At 39.0% G+C, this 25,355-nt stretch overlaps 1 protein-coding gene across 2 annotated transcripts; it reads right to left on the minus strand.

The window, feature by feature from the left end:
- Nucleotides 1-883: 883 nt before the first annotated feature.
- LOC114283112 (adenylate kinase 4) lies at nucleotides 884-5,691 on the minus strand. 2 transcript variants are annotated; one of them, XM_028225943.2, is made up of 6 exons: nucleotides 5,265-5,691; nucleotides 3,481-3,626; nucleotides 3,237-3,356; nucleotides 2,961-3,128; nucleotides 1,998-2,087; nucleotides 884-1,235 (listed from the first exon to the last, which is right to left on the minus strand). In XM_028225943.2, exons 1-6 carry the CDS (start codon nucleotides 5,371-5,373, stop codon nucleotides 1,137-1,139), a joined length of 732 nt encoding a protein of 243 aa, XP_028081744.1. In that variant the 5' UTR covers nucleotides 5,374-5,691; the 3' UTR covers nucleotides 884-1,136. The 2 variants fall into 2 exon arrangements, with proteins under 2 accessions (XP_028081744.1, XP_082749046.1); XM_082892920.1 differs by having other exon boundaries at nucleotides 3,237-3,352; nucleotides 3,477-3,626.
- Between the last annotated feature and the right edge of the window lie 19,664 nt (nucleotides 5,692-25,355).

A 25,355-nucleotide genomic window follows, 5' to 3' on the forward strand; every position in this document is an offset into this window, starting at 1 on the left:
CTGTTGGGTCACGGGTCCCGTTCTGATAATTTGAACCGTACAATGTGTAGAACTCGTCGAGTACTATATGCCTATAAAAAATCACGTTGATCAGATATCGACAGCTATGTGAACAAAACCGTTTTTTTATCAACCGTTAATTGTTTTATCGTCCATTTTTTTTATACAAAACTGATTTGATCACATAACTATTGATATCCGATCAACGTGATTTTTTACAAGCATGTAGTACTCAACGAGTTCTACATATTAAACGGTTCGGATTATCAAAACGGGCCCAAAAAATGGGCCTCATGAACCGAACTGGACGGATCCAGTCTTAATCTCAACTCTAGACAAGCTTAAATGGCAGAAGTGAACTTGGATTGGTGAAGGAAGGAGAGTGGTGGTAGTTGGTTGGAAAACGGAAGGAGTAGTGGTGGACGAGAAAAGGAAATGGAAGAATGGCAATGACTTAGAGAAGAAAAGGGGTGGTGATACACAATGTTAAGGGTAAGATGCAGCTAATAATATGAACGGGAAGAATAATATATTATCTAAATTGCCTCTTCACTGTTCCCAGGTACAAAAGGATTGTTAGAATTAATATCATTTTAAAATTTTAGTGTTTATATTAAAATGAATAAAAAAATTAAGATTTAATTTGTTATTGAGATCAAACTTTTCCTTTTTTTTTTTTTTTTTGGTTGTAATTTCACCAAAATGTTATGTTTATCATTTGTTTTATCACTTTCATCAATCATCTTATGTACCACTAGGATTGGACAAACATCTAGCCGATGATGCTTCAATTAGATAGATTGCACTATAAGAGGTTATCATCTCTAGGGAAAAAAAAAATCTAATATGAGAAGAAGAGCATCCAGAAAAATCATTTCAGAGATTTACGATGAAAAATTCCCAACATCACTGGGTGATCATTATTATTCCAGAACAATAATGTAAATAGTACCTCAGGCACTCCACCGGCCAGAGCTCGCTTTTAAAAATGCAAACGAGAGAAGAGGGGAATCGATGGATCAGCCGACCCGACAATGTATCGGATTACATAAGAGCAAAATCCATACTGGTTTTTGGGAAAAAAAAACAAGAAAGGTGATTGAATTGAAAGAGAGGCTCATCCCACCTCCCTTTTATCATGATAGAACCTTCTGAACCTCAGCAGTGACCTCTTTTGGGGGTTTCTCAGCATGAAGCTGCGCAACTGCACCCTTCTTGGCATAATAATCGATAACCTGCAATTTAGACATATGTAATAATACTTATTTAGGATCAAGAAAACTGTAAAAATGAACATAAAAGATGAATTAATGCAAGAAATGTAAGGCATTGATGATAGTATGAAAACTTTATCAATAACTTGACACATAGAAAACCTTATTTTTGCAAGAGATAATGGTGGTGAAGTTTCAAACTTCAGCCATACAAGGATTACAAGGATTGTGGTTTACGATGTGTTACAGATAGATGAGATGCAAAGCATCACATCCAAACTAAGAAGCACGGACATGAACACGTGACATGATACGGACACGCGAATATGCAAATTTTCAAATAATGCAAGAAACAACATGCTAGGGACACATGCAAAACATATAATTCAATAAACTTACATAACTTATGGAGGAAAGTGGCATTCTCATAGAACATCAAATTGCAAGTGTGCAAGAGAATATCAGTTGGAATAAGTAAAAGGCTTCGAATTGCAATTTGCCACAACACAAAATTGAACGTGTGTGTGTGTACCTGATTATCACCCTATGTTTACAAAAAGCCAAATGACATGATGATATCTTATTTCACTGCCTCATTACAATCTTAGCTTTTTAAATTGAAGCATCTCACACCTAGAGAAAAGGACAAAATGTTCTAAACAAAATAGCAGGCCACATATTAATTCCATAATTATAAAAAAATATCACTTGAATAAACCAAAAGATTGATGACGTGCATCACCAACAGAAAATGAATGAACTTTATTCAACAAAAATGCTAACCGGTTCAGTTTGCCGGTGAAATGCCTCCAGCCTCGACTTCAGAACTTCTGCAGTATCATCTTTTCGCTGAATCAAGGGCTCTCCAGTAACCTTTAATTAAAAGGGAATGAATCCATAAATGCACATTCAATTAAAATATATATATATATATATATATATATAATACAGTAAATGCATAAACTAGGTGCAAGCTACAAGTACATGAAGGTGATGAAATATACATATGATAAATATGTATATATTATTATTGGATATAGAAGAATTATAACCTTGGCACTTTAATATCAAAGCACTGAATGTGGATTATATGAATTTGTGTATACAAAGCATAGAGTATTTAAAAGTGTCTGTTACTTTCCAGTAAGTAGATTATTAATAGTAGGGTAGGTGAAATAGTAAAAGGTAGCCAATAAGTTTTGGACCACTGGGAGCAGCTAAAGTTTCTAATTTTCCCAACAAACAAGCTATATGGCCCAAGGGTCCGTTGCACACCATTGACTGAATGATTCAGGGATTGAGTTCTTTTTCTTTTTTTAGTTCATTCATTTTAATAGGTATTATCAGAGGCCAAAACTTAAAAATAAATGTTAGCAAAACCTTCTTTCAGATGATGGGAGGAAAGCTTTCAAAACCTTCTTTCAGAAATAAAGTACATTAGCAGGGTTTGCTAACATGAGTTTCTTCGATCTTTTTTACTAGTCTTTATGGTTTGGCAGTTGAGTTGATTAACGGAGTTTGAAGCAGTTGGATTTTAATGATCCCCTCCAACATGCAATATGGAAAGAGAGAGATATAAATTCACATCTTAATTACTGGTCCATGGAGTGCTAGATTGCTTTAGCTTAAACGCATTACGCATGTAAAGTAACAAATTTTGCTAGTACAATGATCTTACTAGGACATCGCTCATTTATTACTGGAAAAACACAAGATTATATAAACTCTTATGTAGCATTAACTTACATCATCAACACCAGGCACTTTGGGAGGTGCAAATTTCATGTGGTAGCTCCGACCACTAGAAGGATGGATCCAACGGCCAGTAATTCTCTCCTCCAAGATGGCATCATCAATCGCAAAGTTGAGCACTTTATCAATTTTTGCTCCTTGCTTCTGAAGCATTTCGTCAAGCTGTGTCATATTAAAAAATGTCTTGATTAGTAGTCAAGAAGAAGATCAAATCCGAGAGAAAAAGAGAGTCAGTTAACAGGCATCGTGTTACTTCATAGTTAATATAACCTTTTCTGCTTGGACAACTGTCCTTGGAAAACCATCAAGAATGAAACCTTTTTGACACGAGGGCTTCTTCATTGCTTCATCGATAATCCCAACAACCAAGTCATCAGAAACAAGTTCTCCCTATAAAATAAAAAAGAAATCAGCAACAGAACCAACATAAAAAACAATGCAAAAATGTGTGAAACATGGAACAAACAACCTGATTCAAGTTGTATTATGAACATCAAGCCTAAACTTTACTTGCCTTACTCATGGCTTCCTTAGCCTTAATGCCAAGTGGAGTTTTAGCAGCAACAGCAGCTCTCAGCATATCACCAGTGGCCAAGTGGCACAAACAATACTCATCCTTAATGATGGGCGACTGTGTTCCTTTTCCAGATCCAGGTGGACCTGTTAATCATCCATTTTCTCATTAGCATGCAAATTGCGAATTAGCCACCCTCCCCAAACAATGAATGGAAATTATAGAAGCATTAAAAGAAAGATAATTAGCTAAGCCTGTTTGTCCTCAGGACCATCCATAGACAACTTTAGTGCCTACAAGGCTTCAATGCAAGAATCAGCATACATATGTTGGCAGTTTCACGCTCAACTACAGGAATCTGTGACATTAAGAAACAATAAGGCTGTATTTCAATCTTGGATTTGTGGAGGGAAAAGAAAAAGAGAGAGAATAATTCTTAGGTCATGTTTGATTGGGGGGCATGGCCTTGGGATTGGATTAATTATCCAACCAAATACATAATCCCATGTTTAGCTAAGAATATTGGGGCCTAAACGAATAGTCCATCTGGTCATGATATCCCCCCATATGGTGGACTATTGAATCGCAAGAGGAGATAGGATACAAAACGGGGGATTAAGAAGAGATTCGGAGGAATTGACGAAATTACAAAATTGATAGGATTTTGTCAATCTCTCCTTGTAATCTTGGGCTAATCCAAACATGAAATAAGATACACAATCCAAAAGGATTGATAATAGGAATGCTAATCCCATCTAATCCAGTCCGCCCTCAAATTCAAAATCCAAACACAACCTATGAGTCCATGGAGATGGATGTAAAATAACATCAGTGGGAGTTAGATATAGTCCTCTACCCTTCCCAACCCAAACCAACTCTGTGCACAATTTAGTTCCCCTTTACATTCTTCAAGTTCCCAAAATTAGACAACAGAAGCTCACAATAGTTCTAGGCATTAAAGGAGGATCTAATTGGCAAATTTGGAAAATTCGATATTTGGGAGAGTTAAATTGGAAAAGTTGAAGATGGGTTGTGCTTTTCATCAATTCTTTTTTACTTTGTGTGGACAATTTGGACAAAAAAAATATAGTGTCAATTCAATTTGACTGAAATGCAAAATAAACAATACACAATCTTCGTAAGCATTGGGCCTTTTAGCATTCTGGTTGAGTCTGTAAATTGTAAGAGCATCTCTAATCCTTAACCTTTTTTTCTCATTAAATTTAAATTTGATGAAAAAGTGCTCAAAAACCATCTCCAATCCTTTCATCACATGTTTATCAAATGAAGGGAGAAACATTTTTTCACCAAATTGAGAATTCATCAAATTATTTAAAAAGATAAATTTGGGATAAGAGGGGAATTGTTAAAAATATTTTGATGAAAGGGTTGGAGTAGTTCAAATCAAATCAAGCTTTTTACTCAAATTTGGAACCAAATCATATGAAAAAAGTAGTGAAGGGTTGGAGATACTAACACACTCATCATCATCCTCCGTGTGGCACAAATTAGAAAACACATTCTCACAATAAATATAAAAACAATAACATCAATCTAAAAGTCAGTCACAACCCAATTAATTACTACGATAATCACAGCAGAAAAGCTCAAGAACTAACAGATTTCTGAACTAATAGCAGATTTCGAAAGAAACCCATGAAATTAAACTTTACAAATATACAAATGGAACTAACAGATTTCTAAACTATTTGAAGATTTCGCAAGAGACCCATGAAATGAAACTTGACAAATCAACAAATGGGTGATATCATATAATTAATTACCAACGAGAATGAGGCGTTTGTCAGGCTTGGAAGAGCACTTCATGCGGCGTAGGAGTTCAGTCATGATGTCCACCGATGGCAAATCTTCCAATGCTACTGAGCTCGCCATTTCCCTTCTTTTTTGCTTCTCTTCTCTCTCTCTCTCTCTCTCTCTCTCTCGTGTTGTCTGGGTTTGTTTTGTTAGGTACACCAACAAAACATGGAATTTGAATTGTGTAAGATGGGTAGTTGTTTATGATAGCAATAATGGTTGAACTGAGAGAGAGAGAGAGAGAGAGAGAGAGAGCCTGTGTATGAGTATGGTGAAAGCAAAGACGGAATCTTCAAAGCTTTGCCTTTTTCTACTAATTGATTTGATGAGGCAGCGGTAGCCAAATTGTTGTTTTTTGAACAAGTAGCCAAATTTGTTGTTGACTCTGACTTTTGTGGTTCTTACCTCCCCTTTTTTTTATTTTTTTTATTTTTTAGTTATCGTATTTTGCTTCTCTGTTAGTTTGGTACTTATATTTTCAATAATACTTGAGGTGATTAAAAGTGGTGCTTTAAAAGCATAATTAATAATGTGATAGTGGACGGGATTTACTGCTTGTGTCTTGTTTTTTTTTTTTTAATTTTATTTAAAGTGCTTGCCAACTCATTAATGGTGCTTTAGAGCACCACTTTTAGTGGGATGTATCATTACAGTTATATTTTTAAGGTCTAGCTTCTCTAGTTTTAAATCAGATTAGAAGGTATTGTTGAGTTTGTAAAGTTTATTATAGGTTTTGTTTTAATAATTTGAACTGTTTGATATGTAAAATTTGTCGAATACTATATTTATGTAAAAAATCACATTGATCAAATATCGATAGCTATTTGATCGAATTAGTTTTATATCAATTGTTCATTTTTTCACCGTCCATTTTTTTTATACAAAACTGATTTGATCACCTAATTATTGATATTTGATCAACATGATTTTTTACATAAATTAGTACTCGATTATTTCTACATATTCTACCGTTCGGATTATCAAAACAGAATTCGTGGTGACCCTCATGAGCCCAACCGCACCCTCCAATTTGATCTGGGACTGGAGTGCCTAATTTTAATTGTTTTAATTTTTTTGATTTAAAGAAAATGATCACTGAGTTAGTTGTGACTAATTTATTGAGTTGAACAAATTTATAATTTTATTTATAAAAATATATTACATGTCATATATGTGTACATTTTTTTATTAAAAAATACTAACAATTATAATAATTAGATAAAATCATAAATTCATGATTAAAATTAAGTCAATTAAAATTATAAGCACTTAAATGATAAAAAAGCATCTATATATTAAGGAAAAGAGGGTTTTTAACTCACATGCCTTGTAAAAGCTTCAATATCCCAATCCTCATTTTTTTAATTTTTTGATTTTTTTTCTTTTAAAAAAACTCAGTATTTATTAACTTCTCCAAAGTTTTTTTGACTTCCTTTTCAATGTTCTACTCTATGATTGAAAGAAAGCCTATAGGCTAATGTGAACTCTACTATTGAATGCTTTAATTAAAGCCTATGTACACCAAACTTATTAATTGAGTCCCCCATCGCCCAATGAAAAATTCTGGCATATTATAAGAGTATTATGTCTAAGTATACTCCAAAACTATGTATTCCACATGCAATATATATATATATATATATATGTCTTGGCCCATTAAATTGTAGTTTCCATTAATTAAAATTTTTGTTTTCTTCACACATTTTAATAATGTGGGAACAAAATTAGACTTCTAAATGGGTAATGCTTTGTCTTTTAACTATCTATCTGTCTATCTATATATTAAAAAAAATGGGATTTTTAACTCACAGGCCTTGTGAGAGCTCAGCATTTATTAAATTCTCCAAAGTCTTTTTGACTTCTCCTTTTAACTTTTTTTTATTTTGTTTTTTTTTAAAAAAAAACTCAGCATTTGTTGAATTCTCCCAAGTCTTTTTCATTTATCCCATACACACACTCTTTTTAATTTTTCACATACTTATTGCAGCCTTCCTCACTTTTACCATACTTATCGGACCCTTTCAACTTCTTCACTTCAACCTTTCTCACTTCTTCACTTTCAACTTCTCACTTTCAAATCGTGAGCAATCACTGAACACCTGTAACGCCCTCAAAACAAACCCATAAATCATGCATTTATTACATCCATAAACTTAAGAGAGTAAAACATAATGCCATTTATTAGAGTCTTCTTACAAAAGATATTACATGTTGACAACAAAAGTAAATGCCCTATAGGCTTACAACTTTCCAAGTCAACACTTGGGTTTAACAAAAGTAGAGTTCTAATTCTTTATACAAAATAAGCCCAAGGCTTGATATACATATATTACATAAAGGATAACACAAAAGGTCTTCCAGCCTCTAGCCTCTCAAGCTACGTCCTGGGAAGTGGCATAACACCTGAACCTGAAAAACAATGTCTCATATAGGGTGAACCAACGCCCAGTAGAGATATGCTAAACATAATATATAGCGACCCCGGTCTTTTCCCATTTGATTATTGTATCCGGACTTACGTTCCGTAGATTCCGTCATTGTATAATTGTTGTTGTCATTTATTTTTTTTCTTATTTTGAGTCTTGGGTTGTGTTGGGAAGATTTGGAGCAGGTTGGTTGAGCTTAGGAACCAAGTCTAGTTGCCCAGATTTTGGCTTGTCCGCTCGAGCAGGGGTTTGGACGCTCGAGCGGGGAATACACCCATCCAGTATGTCCTGTGTAGTGTTGGCCGCTCGAGCGGGGGATTGGACGCTCGAGCGGGAAGTCGTGAGTGACGCTCGAGCGGGAAGTTGGGCGCTCGAGCGGGGACCTGTCTGCAAAAACTTCTGGGAGAGTGCATTCGCTGCTCGAGCGGGAGTTTGGCCGCTCGAGCGGGAGTCTGTGAGTGGCGCTCGAGCAGGGGTTTCCACGCTCGAGCGGGGCGACTGGTATAAAAATCCGAGATCCGACTTTCAGGATCATTTTTCATCTCCTTTTTGATTTTAAAACCCTAGAACCGTCTTCTCCTTCTCCTTACACACCTTCTCTCTTAGGTTTGATCTACTTAGAGTGTGTTTCTACCCTAAGCCCTTTGTTAAAAAGATAGAGTGGGTCGAGGGCTTCCGTTTAATCTGAACAATCTCGGGTTTGGAGCACTTTGGTTTTCGTCATCTTCTCCATTCGAGTTCTTCGCTTCAAGGTAGGGATTTCCTACTCCATCCTATGAGTTTTGTCCTAAGTTTTGGTATTTTGATATGTTGGGAGTACTTTGGTAATTTTGGGAAAAACCCTAGTTGTATTAATAAATTAATTTGTATAATTAATTTAAGGAAATTGGGGAAATTGGTTAAATGCATGAAATTGAGGAATTCATTGATTAAATGGTGTAGTTGGATAATTAAAATCACTCGCCTATTGAATTGTTGATATATTTACTTCCAGTCTAGAAATAACTGTTTTGGGCTATCGGTGGAGGATAGTCGTGTTTGTTGTAGACATTGCATGTGGATTAGGAATAACTGAAACTAATCACATTGGTTAAGTCATTAATTTTGACTATTGCATTAATACAGAAAATACGTGTATTGATTGAGCATTGCATTTGCATATATATATATATATATATATATATTGTTTTGTGTGGGAGGAGATAGGGGATGTACTCCACGGTTTAGGGGAAGATAGGGGATGGACCTCTAAACCGGATTTTGTTTGGGAGGAGATAGGGGATGGACTCCATTAGCATCACTTTTATGTGTGCTTATTTATATTGAAGTGTTTTATTTGATACAGCACTAAAATGTGTATCAAACTGGAAGTATGAAGTGTTTGATTTGAGCCTGAGTCTCATCTGTTTGTTGACATTGGAAGAATGTGAATATAATATATATAGTTCACTGTTGTAAGTTTGGCCAGGTTCTGAGCCATATTGATAAAGTTGGAAAGTAAAACGTGTCTTAGACAATATTGTCATGAGACTGTAAAATGATGTAATTGATTATCTTGGTTAACCATCTATTGAATGCTAATGCTTTATTCAATGCTTATATTTGGTTTAGTATTTTTCTACTGGGCTGTGGCTCACCCTTTATGGGAACTTCATTTTCAGGTTCAGGTGATAAGCTACCTCCAAGGACTTAGCTTGGAAGGATTTAGCTTTTGGATTCTGAAGACCATCTTTAGTTATTTGTTTTTATTTGATATATAATCAAGCCTAGGGTTTTATTTGTATTTGAGTTAGAACTCATATTTTGTGTCCAAGTGTTGACTTGGAAAAAATGTAAGCCCGTAGGGCATTTAATTTGGTATTACATGTAATGTTTTTATTTAATAATACTCTGATGAATGGGATAATGAATTGTTTTCTTTTAATATTGCATGTCAATGATGTATGTATAATGGGTTTATTTTGAGGGCGTTACATAATATGGGCAATAACTAAAACATTAGCATTTGATAAATGTTTAACTGATAAAAACCAACATAGAGTACAATCTAGTTCCATAATCCTTTACTTATCCAATTCTCAACTTATAAACACGACTCAGAACCTGGCCAAACAACTTAAATGAGACTACATCTCATGCCAACAATACGTCAAACTGCCATTTTACGAAAATTGCGTCCGGGATTCGGCACACATGTATAGTTATTTTCTAATTGCCATTTTACGGAAATTTCATCCGCGGGACTCAGCACCCATGTATAAATACTTTCGAATTGCCATTTTATAGAAATTTCGTCCGCGGGACTCGGCACCCATGTCTAATATTTTCAAATTTGCCATTTTACGGAAATTTCATCCGTGGGACTCGACACCCATGTATTCAAATACTTATCATATACAATGACCAATCAATACACATATTCGTTGTATTATTCCAACCGTCATACTCAATGACATACTCAAATTGATTAGTTTTAATTCACCTAATCATCATGCAGTGTCTACAACAATCAAGACTATCCTCCACCGATAGCCCAAAACAGTTATTTCTAAACAGACAATAAATGCATCAACAGATAAATTATCGACAATTCTCAAAGGTGAGTGATTATTAGATCCAGCTCCACCATTCTACTACATAATGAGCCAATTTCATTATTCCTAACTCAATTTCATATTTCCATAACATTCCCAAATTAATTATATAAATTAATTCATAAAAAAATTAGGGCTTTTTCCCCATTTTTCTCAATATTGACCCAAAGGCTCAAAATATCTTCAATAACATCAATACCCTCATTTTATGACCCGAAATACACAAGTGTGGGTCAAAATAACAAAACCCCTCTTTAAACAATTAAAACCCTAACACCCAAAATTACCCAACTTCAACATTTTATCAAAATGACTAAAAAGTTTATGTCGAAGACCATAAAAACGAGTAGTTATCCGTATCTCAAATGGAGAGACCAAATGGAGAAGTTGAAGAAAACTCGAAATGCTCCAAAACTCAAGATTTTCGGATGGAAAGGTAGCCTACACCAAGATCAACACTTTTTACAAAGAAACTAAGGAAGGAGATCACTCAAACTAGATCAAACCTTAGAGAGAAGTTGTATTCTAGAGAGAGAGGCTCTCAAAATAGGGTTTTGAAAAGTAAGAAAGAGAGAGAGTGTGTAAAAAGTGATTTAAAATAACACAGTCTAGATCTGATATACGTATGACCCGCTCGAGCGGAGAATAGGACGCTCGAGTGTCAAACACAAAAAACTTACCCGCTCGAGCGCAAAAACACCCACTCGAGCGCCAAGGTACAAAACAAGACACCACCCGCTCGAGCGCAAAAAGGAAACTGCTCGAGCGTAGATTACACTCTTCTAGTACTTTTACAGACATCGAACACCCGCTCGAGCGCAAGGTTACCCGTTCGAGCGCGACCCGCTCGAGCGTAAGGAAATCCGCTCGAGCGTGAAAAACACATCTGCAGTATTTTTGCAGACAGACAAACTACTGAAGGTATGCAAACTCCGCTCGAGCGCAAGAAGACCCGCTCGAGCGGCTTACTAAAAATCTAGGCAACAAGAGTTGGGACAAAAGCTCAACCAACCTGTTCGAAACACGCCCAAAACAATTCTAAACTCAAATACAAAGAGTTAAAGGACGGAAATGAAATACAGACAACAACAACTATCAACGGAACCGAGTCCGGAATACAGTAAACATGAGAGGAAAACCGAGATCGCTATAACATCCCCCCTTAAAGAATTTCATCCTCGAAATTAGGTACAAGTTTTGAAAACATGATTTTTCAATTCTCAACAATATTATAATTCAATATTCCACAACCTGACCCATTACCGGTCATCCCATCTCTATTCAAGAGACAAATTACAACATATGTTCCACCATGCATTATCAATATGCACCTTTTTCAAATCCAATAATTCTCAATGTACATGGTTCACAATTCCATAACATATTCAATGTCAATAATATATTTGCATTTCTACAACACATTTAACATATACAATGCTAAAATAACTTCCATTTCCAAGGCATATACAGTAATACCTCATAAACCGAAACATAAACAATGTTTTACAACTTAAAACATATTCAATGCTCTTAAAGTTTATTAATACATCAAAATATACAACATGTGCTCAAACATCCACAAATAGATCCGGGTATTTCTCTCAGACCTCCAATTCACGTTCCCAAGTGGCTTCCTACACTCCGTGATGCTACCACAAAACCTTCACCAAGGGAATGGTCTTTCCTCGCAAGACATGATCCCGCCTATCCAAGACCTGTACCGGCCTCTCCCCATACGAGGTATCCTCGTCTACCTTTAAGTCAGTCCAATTCAATACATGCGACGGATCTGGCTCGTACTTTCGAAGCATACTAACATGAAACATGTCATGCACTCCAGACAACTGTGGTGATAAAGCTAAACGGTATGTAACCTCCCCAATCCTCTCAAGGATCTCAAAGGGACCGATAAACTGAGGGGACAACTTCCCACTTTTCCCAAATCTCATCAAACCCGGCCTAGGTGATATTTTCAGAAAGACGTGAGCACCCACGTCAAATACCAAAGGCCTCCTCTTACGGTCGGCATAACTCTTTTGGCGACTCTGGACTGTAACAAGCCTCTTACGGATAAGCTCAACTTTCTTCGTCGTTTCCCTCACCAACTCTAGGCCCAACAAAGGTGCATCACCCACTTCAGCCCAACAAACTAGAAACCTACACGGTCGGCCATATAAGGCCTCGAACGGTGACATACCAATACTCGATTGGAAACTGTTATTGTAGGCAAACTCCACCAAGGGCAAATGCCTCTCCCACGACCCACTAAAGTCAAGAACACAACCTTGAAGCATATCCTCAAGGATCTGAATAGTACGCTCGGACTGCCCGTCAGTCTGAGGATGATAAGTCGTGCTAAAGGTCAATCTAGTGCCCAAGGCACTCTGCAAACTCTGCCACAACCTAGCAGTAAAACGAGGGTCTCTATCTGAGATAATCGATACTGGGACCCCGTGCGACCTCACTATGTCCCGAACATACAAGTCGGCAAGATGATCTACCGAATCTCTCACGCTCATAGAGATGAAGTGCGCCGACTCAGTCAACCGATTTACAACCACCCAAATAGTATCACTACCCCGCTGAGTCCTCGGAAGACCTACAACGAAGTCTATAGTGACATGCTCCCACTTCCACTCGGCGATAGGCAAGGGTTGCAACAAACCCGCTGGCCTCTGATGTTCGACCTTCACTTGCTGGCAAGTAAGGCACTTAGACACAAAAACTGCCACATCTTTCTTCATCCCCCGCCACCAAAACTGGCGACCCAAATCACAATACATCTTAGTGCCTCCCGGGTGCACCGCAAGGCGTGAATGGTGAAACTCTCGGAGTACCTCCTCTCGGTAAGACTCCGGCACAAACAAATGGTCTTAGTATCTCACACTCAGATCAGGACACACAGTCAAACCCTTCTCAACCTTCCCACTGGAGATCTTCTCTCGGAGGGATTCCACCTCAAGGTCACCTCTTTGTGTCTCTAACACTCGACTCACAAGTAGGCCGCGCAACAACAGAAAACAAGGCTGCAGCATCAACGAATTCGCCCAGAAGTAAATCAAACTCGTCAAGTGCTCCCAACATCTCCCACTCTCGGATGGCTATACAAGCTACATCACTAATGAATTTCCTACTAAGGGCATCGGCCACAACATTGGCCTTTTCCCGGGTGATAGTGCAGCTCAAAATCGTAATCCTCGATAAACTCCATCCACTTCTTCTGTCTCAAATTCAAGTCTCTCTGAGTAAACAGATACTTCAGACTCTTATGATCAAAGAACACCTCGAATCTCTCACCATAAAGATAGTGCCTCCAAATCTTCAAGGCAAAAATCACAGCTGCTAGTTCTAGGTCATGTGTAGGGTAATTCCTCTCGTGTATTTTCAACTGACGTGAGCCATAGGCTACCACTTTCCCCTCTTGCATCAACACACAACCCAAACCCTCTCGTGAGGCATCACAATAAACTGCATAACCCAAGCATCTCTCTGGAATAATCAACACTGGAGCGGTGGTAAGTCTAACTTTCAACTCCTGGAACAAATTTTCACAAGTCTCACTCCACACAAATTTGACCCCTTTCCGCGTCAATCTAGTCAACGGCGAAGCTAGTCTGGAGAAATCCTTCACAAACAGGCGGTAATACCTAGCTAATCCTAGAAAACTGTAGATCCCAATCTTGCACTGCCTCTATCTTAGATGTATCAACAGACACCCCTTCCCCGGAGACTACACGGCCTAAGAATTTGACATCTCTTAGCCAGAACTCACACTTTCCAAACCTAGCATACAGCTTATAGGCTCTAAGCAATTCAAGCACCACTCTCAAGTGTTCCTCGCGCTCCTCCTCCGAAGGTGAATAAATCAGAATGTCGTTTACGAAAACGACCACAAAACGATCTAAGAATTCCCGGAAGATCCGGTTCATTAAATCCATAAACACTGCCGGTGCATTGGTGAGCCCAAATCATAATGCCATACCGCGTACGGAATGCCATCTTCGGAATATCCTCCTCCCTGACCCTCAACTGATGGTAACCCGATCTCAAGTCTATTTTAGAGAAACAACGGGACCCTTTCAACTGGTCAAACAAATCATCTATACGGGGCGTAAGGTACTTGTTCTTAACCGTAGCCCGATTCAATTTCCGGTAACCGATACAAAGTCTCAAGGCACCATCTTTTTTCTTAGCAAAGAGGGCCGGTGCTCCCCATGGCGAAACACTGGGGCGGACAAAACCCTTATCTAGCAACTCCTAGAGTTGAATCTTCAACTCACTCAATTCGGCTGGGGCAAAACGATAAGGTGCCATAGAAATCGACACCGTGTCGGGCACTAAATCAATAGAGAACTCAATCTCTCAATGTGGTGGCAAACTAACAAGGTCATTAGGAAAGACGTTTGAGTACTCACAAACCACTCTCGGTAGTATAATCTAGGTCTCATCAAACTCACTACTCATAAGGCTAACGAGAAGACCACTAACCTCACTCTGCCCTCGCGGATCATACACTGGTGGTAACACACTACCAACCCGATCCCTCCAAGAAATGGAAACAATCCCCGCTCAAGGTACAAACAGTGACCCTTTGGCGATAACAATCAATAACTGCCCGGTATGATGATAACCAGTCCATACTCAAAATTACATCAAAACCCGACAAAGCCATAACTACAAAAGAGAATGGAAGACGGCGGTCACAACCTCTACGTCACAACCTCTACATCCTTGTTTCAAAATCAATTCGCCCCTAACAGGCAATACAACACAAATAGGAGATGCTAACTGTGCTAACTCCAACCCCAAAACAGATGCAAATGCAGTAGATATAAAGGAATGTGATGCACCCGTATCAATCAACACATTGGCAACCGAGTTGCAAAACAAAAAGGTACCTCTCACAACAGATAGAGCCGGTACAAGATCCTGCGCGGTAACAGCATACACGCGCCCAGTAGGTCTCTGGTCTACCTGCTCATCTCTTGGAGCAAAAGACTGCTGCACAGATTGGGATGATGAAGCTCCCTAATTGGACCTCGAGGCCTGAACTAACTGTATTGGCTGAAACTCTACATCTGCCTCGAACTAGACGCACCGGGTGTGCTACTTAACTGTGGGCAGAACCTTTTCAGGTACCTCGCCTGACCACACTGGTAACAAGAGGACGACTGGTCTTTGCCCTGACTCTGGCTCTGAGGTCGAGTCGAAGATGAAGCTGCTCTCTAACCTCCTCTCCTCTGCGGGTAAGCTGGAGACTTGTGGCCCAGCTGACCATATTTGAAACAGGTAAAGTCTCCTTGGCTGCCTTTTCCAGAACCTGAACTCGGCACTGGAAAGGTAGATATCACCAAAGCACCCTGGGACTGCTGAGGGTTAGAATCCCTCTGCTTCCTACCATTCCCCTGGCCATCCTGACTCTTCTTGGAGCCCCTCATCCTCTCTTCCTCCTCCTGTATAATAATCTCCATATGGGCCGTAGCATCCATAAGGCGCCCATACTCCCGAGTCATGGACCCAGCGACTCTAGTCTTAAGCCCGTGCCTCAGCTTCTTCTCGAACTCAATACAACGGCGTTCCTCAGACGCCACAAGCTCAGGAGCAAACCTAGATAGGCTAGTAAATGTGGCCTCAAACTCAGCTACTGGCATACTCAGCTGCTTGAGCTGACAAAACTGGTCCCTCAATTTCTCCCTGACAGCTGAAGACAGGAATTTCTCCTGGAAAACATCCACAAAGGCCTCCCAAGTGCCACCAATACGACCCCACACAAACTTTCACCATTGACCTACGTCTCCCTTCAGCTAGAAAGACACTAAGGTCACCTTTAAAGCCCCGTCTTCGATGCCAAGCATCTCAAACGTCTTCGTCATCTGTTCAAGCCACTCATCAACCTTAAGTGGCTATTTCGGATCACCCACAAACTCGTCCGGGTTAGACCGGTAGAACTCCCTCTTCAGAAAGGAAGGCCCTGCCTCAGTAACATGGGCCTGGACCTGATTCTCAGCTCTGAGAATGTCCATGGATTCCCTCAAAGCTGTTACCATCTCGCGGGCTAAGGCGCCCATGGCCTGCTGACCTACTGGCTCAGCTATATTGGCCTGACCAACACCCTCCTGTTGCTGCGGAATCTCATCTGGTATAGGCATCTCCTGCCTCCTAGGCCTACCTCGCCTACCACCATGTCCTCATCCTGACATCCTAATCAAGGTAACGAAGAACATTAGCACATTGATAAATGTGCCGAAGCTATAACACTCGTGTCCTAATGCATGGACAACTTTAATTCACTCCACGTAAGCATATAATCACATAAGCATTTACGAATTTCATTTCAGGATAATGACAGTCCCATGGCGTTACTAGAGTTCCGGATAGAAACAGCATTGATCAGGTGCTTTTCCAACAAGACTCTCAGAAACCTAAGGATCTAGTCAACATCCTAGAAATTTAATCCCATACTCATATAGTCACATAAACATGTTATCACATAAACATATAACACTACATCTAAGTCTCTAACAAGCGAGACAAACCCATTGTGATACTAATCACTTCCCACATACCCAAAGTATTCAAACCCGGTACGCTCTGATACCAAGTTGTAACGCCCTCAAAATAAACCCATAAATCATGCATTCATTACATCCATAAACTTAAGAGAGTAAAACATAATGCCATTCATCAGAGTCTTCTTACAAAAGATATTACATGTTGACAACAAAAGCAAATGCCCTATAGGCTTACAACTTTCCAAGTCAACACTTGGGTTTAACAAAAGTAGAGTTCTAACTCTTTATACAAAATAAGCCCAAGGCTTGATATACATGTATTACATAAAGGATAACACAAAAAGGTCTTCCAGCCTCTAGCCTCTCAAGCTACATCTTGGGAGGTGACATAACACCTGAACCTGAAAATAATGTCCCATATAGGGTGAGCCAATGTCCAGTAGAGATATGCTAAACATAATATGGGTAATAACTAAAACATTAGAATTTGATAAATGTTTAACTGATAAAAACCAACATACAGTACAATCTAGTTCCATAATCCTTTACTTATCCAATTCTCAACTTATAAACACGGCTCAGAACCTGGCCAAACAACTTAAATGAGACTACATCTCATGCCAACAATACGCCAAACTGCCATTTTACGGAAATTGCGTCTGCGGGATTCGACACCCATGTATAGTTATTTTCTAATTGCCATTTTACGGAAATTTCGTTTGCGGGACTTGGCACCCATGTATAAATACTTTCGAATTGCCATTTTACGAAAATTTCGTCCGTGGGACTCGGCACCCATGTCTAATATTTTCAAATTTGCCATTTTACAGAAATTTCATCCGCGGGACTCGGCACCCATGTATTCAAATACTTATCATATACAATGACCAATCAATACACATATTCGCTGTATTATTCCAACCGTCATACTCAATGACATACTCAAATTGATTAGTTTTAATTCACCTAATCATCATGCAGTGTCTACAACAATCAAGACTATCCTCCACCGATAGCCCAAAACAGTTATTTCTAAACAGACAATAAATGCATCAACAGATAAATTATCGATAATTCTCAAAGGTGAGTGATTATTAGATCCAACTCCACCATTCTAATACATAATGAGCCAATTTCATTATTCCCAACTCAATTTCATATTTCCATAACATTCCCAAATTAATTATATAAATTAATTCATAAAAAAATTAGGGCTTTTTCCCCATTTTTCTCAATATAGACCCAAAGGCTCAAAATATCTTCAATAACATCAATACCCTCATTTTATGACCCGAAATACACAAGTGTGGGTCAAAATAACAAAACCCCTCTTTAAACAATTAAAACCCTAACACTCAAAATTACCCAACTTCAACATTTTATCAAAATGACTAAAAGTTTGTGTCAAAGACCATAAAAACGAGTAGTTATCCCTACCTCAAATGGAGAGACCAAATGGAGAAGTTGAAGAAAACTCGAAATGCTCCAAAACTCAAGATTTTCGGATGGAAAGGTAGTCTACACCAAGATCAACACTTTTTACAAAGGAACTAAGGAAAGAGATCACTCAAACTAGATCAAACCTTAGAGAGAAGTTGTATTCTAGAGAGAGAGGCTCTCAAAATAGGGTTTTGAAAAGTAAGAGAGAGAGAGAGAGAGTGTAAAAAGTGATTTAAAATAACACAGTCTAGATCTGATATACGTATGACCCGCTCGAGCGGAGAATAGGACGCTTGAGCGTCAAACACAAAAAACTTACCCGCTCGAGCGCAAAAAGGAAACCGCTCAAGCGTAGATTACACTCTTCCAGTACTTTTACATACATCGAACACCCGCTCGAGCGTAAGGTTACCCATTCGAGCGCGACCCGCTCGAGCGTAAGGAAATCCGCTCGAGCGTGAAAAACACATCTGCAGTATTTTTGCAGACGGACAAACTACTGAAGGTATGCAAACTCCGCTCGAGCGCAAGAAGACCCGCTCGAGCGGCTCACTAAAAATCTGGGCAATAAGAGTTGGGACAAAAGCTCAACCAACCTGTTCGAAACACGCCCAAAACAATTCTAAACTCAAATACAAAGAGTTAAAGGACGGAAATGAAATACAGACAACAACAACTATCAACGAAACCGAGTCCGAAATACAGTAAACATGAGAGGAAAACCGGGATCGCTATAACACCCTTTCACTTTCAAACCGTGAGCAATCCAGTGAAATCAGTGAGCATCCTTTCCTACCGTGAAATTAATAAGCAATCTATAGAAATTCATGTTGTTTTTTTATTCATGTTGCTTTTTTTCAAACCGTGAGTTACAAATCTCAGCACTCCACATACAATTCTTTTATTTCCTATTTTATTGGGTTTTTTTTTCAATTTTGTTTTTTAATTATGAGAAAAATTGTGATTTGTATGATTGAAATTATCCCCTTTTGTTTATAATTTGATTTTTTAATATGATTGAAGTTAAATATGATTGTAGTTAAATAAAAACAATTGTGATTTGTATGATTGAAGTTATCTCCTTCTGTTTATAATTTCATTTTTTAATATGATTGAAAATAAACACTATTTACTATTTTAATGGTTTTTATGATTGAAATATATGATTGTAGTTAGATAGCATTTAAAAAATTGTGATTTGTATGATTGAAGTTATCTCCTTTTGTTTATAATTTGATTTTTTAATATGATTGAAGTTAGATAAACATAAACACTCACAAAAAGACAAATGTGATTGTAGTTTGTTCAATAGTTCTAAATAATATTTTTATTTACTATTTTAATGGTTATTTTTTTCAATTATTTTTTTTTATTATGAGAAAAATGTCATTGTATTTAGATAGCATTAAAAAAATTGTGATTTATATGATTGAAATTATCTCATTTTGCTTATAATTTGATTTTTTAATATGATAGAAATTAGATAGCATCACTCACAAAAAGAAAAATGTGATCGTAGTTTGTTCAATGGTTCTAAATAATCTTTTTATTTACTATTTTAATGGTTATTTTTTTTCAATTATTTTTTTTGTTATAAGAAAAATGTGATTGTAGTTAGTTAGATAGCATTAGTTTAATGGTTCTTTTTTTTCATTTATTTATTTTTTATTATGGGAAAAATGTGATGTGATTGTAGTTTGTTCAACAGTTCTTTTTTTTGATGTGATTGTAGTTAGTTCAATGGTTCTTTTTTTAATGTCATTGTTTTGTAGTTAGTTTAATGGTTCTTGTTTTTTCATTTTTTTTATTATGACAAAAATGTGATGTAATTGCAGTTAAAAAATCAAATCATACAAATCACAAATATTTGTGAAGTTAGATAAATATAAACACTCACAAAGAGAAAACTGTGATTGTAGTTAGTTTAATGGTTTTTTTTCTTTTAATGTGATTGTATTGTAGTTAGTTTAATGGTTATTTTTTTTCATTTATTTTTTTATTATGGGAAAAATGTCATGTGATTGTAGTTTGTTCAATGGTTCTTTTTTTTTAATGTGACTTAATTTTTTTATTTTCTGTTTTAATGGTTCTTCTTTACAATTATTATAGCGATCCCGGATTTACCCTTGTTGTATAGTGATCCGGACATGTGTCCGTGGATGTTGGTAGTTGATCATTATCTTGTTTACATCCTTTCTTACCTTGTATTTGAGTTATAGGATGTGTTGGACAGGTTTGTTACAGGTTGGTTGAGTTTAGAAACCAAAACTAGTTGCCCAGATTTTGGCCTGTCCACTCGAGCGGGGGTTTTGACGCTCGAGCGGGGAATACACCTATCCAGTATTTCCTGTGCAGTGTTGGACGCTCGAGCGGGGGATTGGCCGCTCGGGCGGGAGGTTGTGAGTAACGCTTGAGCGGGTCTTCGAGCGCTCGAGCAGGGACTTGTTGTGTCGAGATGCTGGGAGAGTGCATCCGGCGCTCGAGCTGGAATTTGGCCGCTCGAGCGGAAGTCTGTGGGTGCCGCTCGAGCTGGGGTTTGGACGCTCGAGCGGGGCGACTGGGTTTAAGTTCCGAGTTTTGACTTTTCAAATCACTTTTTCACTTTCTCTTCTCTTTCCTACTTTTCCAAAAACACCATTGTTGAGCCTCTCACTCTATGTAACGCCCTCAAAATAACAACATTAAACCCATCAATAAAGATATGCATTGATATGTAAAAGTTCCACATTCTTCCATTTATTAGAGTTTCATTACAAAAGTATTACATGTTAACAACAAAAGCAAATGCCCTATGGGCTTACAGCTTTCCAAGTTAACACTTGGTTACAACAAAAGAGTACTAACTCATTTACACATTAAGCCCTTGGCTTGAATTACATGTAATACATCAAAAAGTATAACGACAAAAGTATGTCCGCCACTAGCCTCCCAAGCTATGTCCTTGGAGGTGGCATGCTATCTGTACCTGAAAATGATATTCCTATATAGGGTGAGCCACAGCCCAGTAGAAATACACTAAACCAACCATGAACAATGACTAAAAGATTAGCAATTGATAGATGGCCAACACTGATACATTCCCATAAATCACATATTTATGTCATACGACTTATGAGTCCAAGTTACTTTTCATTTTCCCTTTTTCAACAGATAAGCATGTTAGCACTATCCACATTCTCAACAGATATGTATAAAAACTATATCCCACATTCACAGATAAGCATATAAGCTATATCTACACTCTCAACAGATATGTATAACAACAATATCCCATATTCACAGATAAGCATATAAGCTATATCCACACTTCACAAAGATGAGCATATAAGCTCTATCTTCACTTCTCTAGACAAGCATATGAGCTGTATCTACGGAGTTCATCCCCTATCTTCTCCCAACACTATCCGGTTTAGAGGTACATCCCCTATCTTCCCCTAAACCGTGGAGTACATCCCCCATCTCCTCCTCTACACATAACGTATACAAACACATTGGTTCTATATACAATCACTCAATACATACAGTTAATGTATTCTATCAACCGTCAAATTCCATGACACATTCCATTGATTAGTTTCCGTTTGCCTAATCATCATGCATTGTCTACAACAATCACGACTATCCTCCACCGATAGCCCAAAGCAGTTATCTCTAAACAGAAAATAAATGTACAATGGATATTCAATCAACATTTCATTTCCTCATTTCTCACAATTAATTATCCCAATTAATCAAACAATGTAATTAGGTCATTATCCATAATTGACATTTCAACCCTTAGGTCCCATTTTCACCAATGATTCAACATTTATTCCCTTTCTCTATGCCAAACATGCATCTAGGTTTATTATGAATAAAACCCCAACTTTTGTAAAATGACACAAAAGCCCCAAACTTTCACCAAATTACCAAACCAACCCCAACATCTCAAAATACTAAAATTTAAAGACAAAATCCATAGAGAGGAGTAGGATATCCCTACCTCGAGGTTTGAGCCAAAAAGGAGATGAAGACTCGAAGATCAACGTGCTCCAAATCCAAACTTTTTCAGATTAAGTCGAAGCTCTCAACGCCCTCTATCTTTTTAACAAAGGCCCTGGGCTAGATTCACACTCTAGGGAGATCAAATCTTAGAGAGAGTATAAGTTTAGAGAGAGAGAGTCTCGGATCCAGGGTTTGAAAGAAAAAGAAAGTGAAAAACTGATGTTCAAAAACGCTACTGTCCGCTGATATAAAACACGCTCGCTCGAGCGAAGCCTTTGTCGCTCGAGTGACCAGACACAGAAAACTCTCGCTCGAGCCAAGAAGTTCTCACTCGAGCCGAAAACTCAGAAGTGCGCTCGAGCGAAAGAATGCTCGCTCGAGCTAACAACTCAAACCCTCAGGTCTGCCACCAGCACGCTCGAGCGACAGACTTCTCGCTCGAGCGAAGAACAAACCAGACCGCTCGAGCGAAGAAAACTCGCTCGAGCGAAGAAATGCAACTCTCAGGTCCAGAACCAGACGCAATCGCTCGCTCGAGCGAAGCCACTCTGGCTCGATCCACCAGACACGAACTCAACTCTCGCTCGAGCGACCAACTCCTCGCTCGAGCGAAGGTCCAAAAATCTGGGCAGCAGCACTAGGCTCCCAAACACAACCAACCTGTAACAAACCTGCCCAACACATCCTATAACTCAATATACAAAGTAAAGAGGATGCAAACAAGATAATAAACAACTACCAACATTCGGACACATGTCCGGATCACTGTACAACAAGGGTAAACCCGGGATCGCTATAACCTCCCCCCCTTAAAGAATTTCGTCCCCGAAATTAAGCACAAGTTTTCAAAAACAAGTTTTTCTCCATTTTAAACAATGTTACATTTTAACATTCAACAATTCGACCCATTACCGGTCATCCCATCCCCTTAACAAGAGGCATTTCACAATATGTAAACAACATATGTACTTTCAACATGCATCAACATTACGCATTATCTTTCCAATTTCAACAATATATTCAACATATATAGTGTTACATTCAACTTCCATATGAGGCAAGTTCAAAAACATACTTCCAATAAACCAAAACATTTTCAATGTTTCACAACTTAAGACATATATAAAAGCTCTTAAGTTCCACAATAGTTCAAAATTTAAATACAAGATTACATATCAACAAACAAGTCCGGATATTTTTCTCGGACTTCTAACTCACGTTCCCAAGTGGCTTCCTCCACTCCGTGATGTTTCCACAAGACTTTCACCAAAGGAATGGTCTTGCCACGCAGGACCTGATCCCGCCTATCCAAGACCCGAACCGGTCTCTCCTCATACGAGGCATCCTCATCTACCTCTAAATCGGTCCAATCCAACACATGTGATGGATCTGGCTCATACTTCCGAAGCATACTCACATGAAACACGTCATGAACTCCGGACAACTGCGGCGGTAAGGCTAACCGATAAGCAACCTCGCCAATCCTCTCAAGGATCTCAAAAGGACCAATAAACCGAGGGGATAACTTCCCACTCTTCCCAAACCTCATCAAGCCTCGCCTAGGTGATATCTTCAGAAAGACATGATCACCTACCTCAAACGCTAAAGGCCTCCTTCTACGGTCGGCATAACTCTTTTGTCGACTCTGGGCTGTAACAAGCCTCCTACGGATAAGCTCAACTTTCTCCGTCGTCTCTCTAACCAACTCCGGACCCAACAAAGGTGCATCACCCACCTCGGCCCAACAAACTGGAGACCTACACCGTCGGCCATACAAGGCCTCAAACGGTGCCATACCGATGCTAGACTGAAAACTGTTGTTGTAGGCAAACTCTACCAATGGCAAGTGCCTCTCCCACGTCCCACTGAAGTCCAGGACACAACCTCGAAGCATATCCTCGAGGATCTGGATAGTACGCTCGGACTGCCCGTCAGTCTGAGGATGATAGGCCGTACTAAAGGTCAACTTAGTGCCCAAGGCACTCTGCAAGTTCTGCCACAACCTAGCAGTAAAACGAGGATCTCTATCTGAGATGATCGTCACTGGGACCCCGTGCAATCTCACTATGTCCCGAATATACAAGTCGGCAAGATGATCTACCGAATCTCTCACGCGCATAGGAATAAAGTGCGCCGACTTAGTCAACCGGTCTACAACCACCCAAATAGCATCACTACCCCGCTGAGTCCTCGGAAGACCTACAACGAAGTCCATAGTGACATGCTTCCACTTCCACTCGGCAATAGGCAAGGGTTGCAACAAACCCGCTGGCCTCTGATGCTCGGCCTTCACTTGCTGGCAAGTAAGGCACTTCGATACGAAAACAGCCACATCTCTCTTCATACCTCGCCACCAAAACTGGCGACCCAAATCCTGATACATCTTAGTACCTCCCGGATGCACCGCAAGGCGCGAATGGTGAAACTCTCGAAGTACTTCCTCACGGGAAGACTCCGGTACAAACAAACGGTCTCGGTATCTCACACTCAGGTCGGGATACACCGTCAAACCCTTCTCAACTGTCCCACTGGAGATCTTCTCTCGGAGGGATTCTACCTCAAGGTCACCTCTCTGTGCCTCTAACACTCTAGTCACAAGTGTAGGCTGCGCAACAACAGAAAACAAGGCCGCAGCCTCAACAGATTCGCCCAGTAGCAAATCAAACTCGCCAAGTGCTCCCAACATCTCCCATTCTCGGATGGCTATACTAGCTACATGACTAATGGATTTCCTACTAAGGGCATCGGCCACAACATTGGCCTTTCCCGGATGATAGTGCAACTCAAAATCATAATCCTCGATGAACTCCATCCATCTCCTCTGCCTTAAATTCAAGTCTCTCTGGGTAAACAGATACTTCAAACTCTTGTGGTCCGAGAACACCTCGAACTTCTCACCATAAAGGTAGTGCCTCCAGATTTTCAAGGCAAAGATCACTGCTGCTAACTCTAGGTCGTGTGTGGGGTAATTCTTCTCGTGTATTTTCAACTGACGTGAGCCATAAGCTACCACTTTCCCCTCTTGCATCAACACACAACCCAAACCCTCTTGTGAGGCATCACAATAAACCGCATAACCCAACCCTCTCTCCAGAATAATCAAC

The sequence above is a fragment of the Camellia sinensis genome, chromosome 10, assembly GCF_055761805.1.
Source record: "Camellia sinensis isolate YWXY chromosome 10, ASM5576180v1, whole genome shotgun sequence".
Lineage (NCBI taxonomy): Eukaryota > Viridiplantae > Streptophyta > Magnoliopsida > Ericales > Theaceae > Camellia > Camellia sinensis.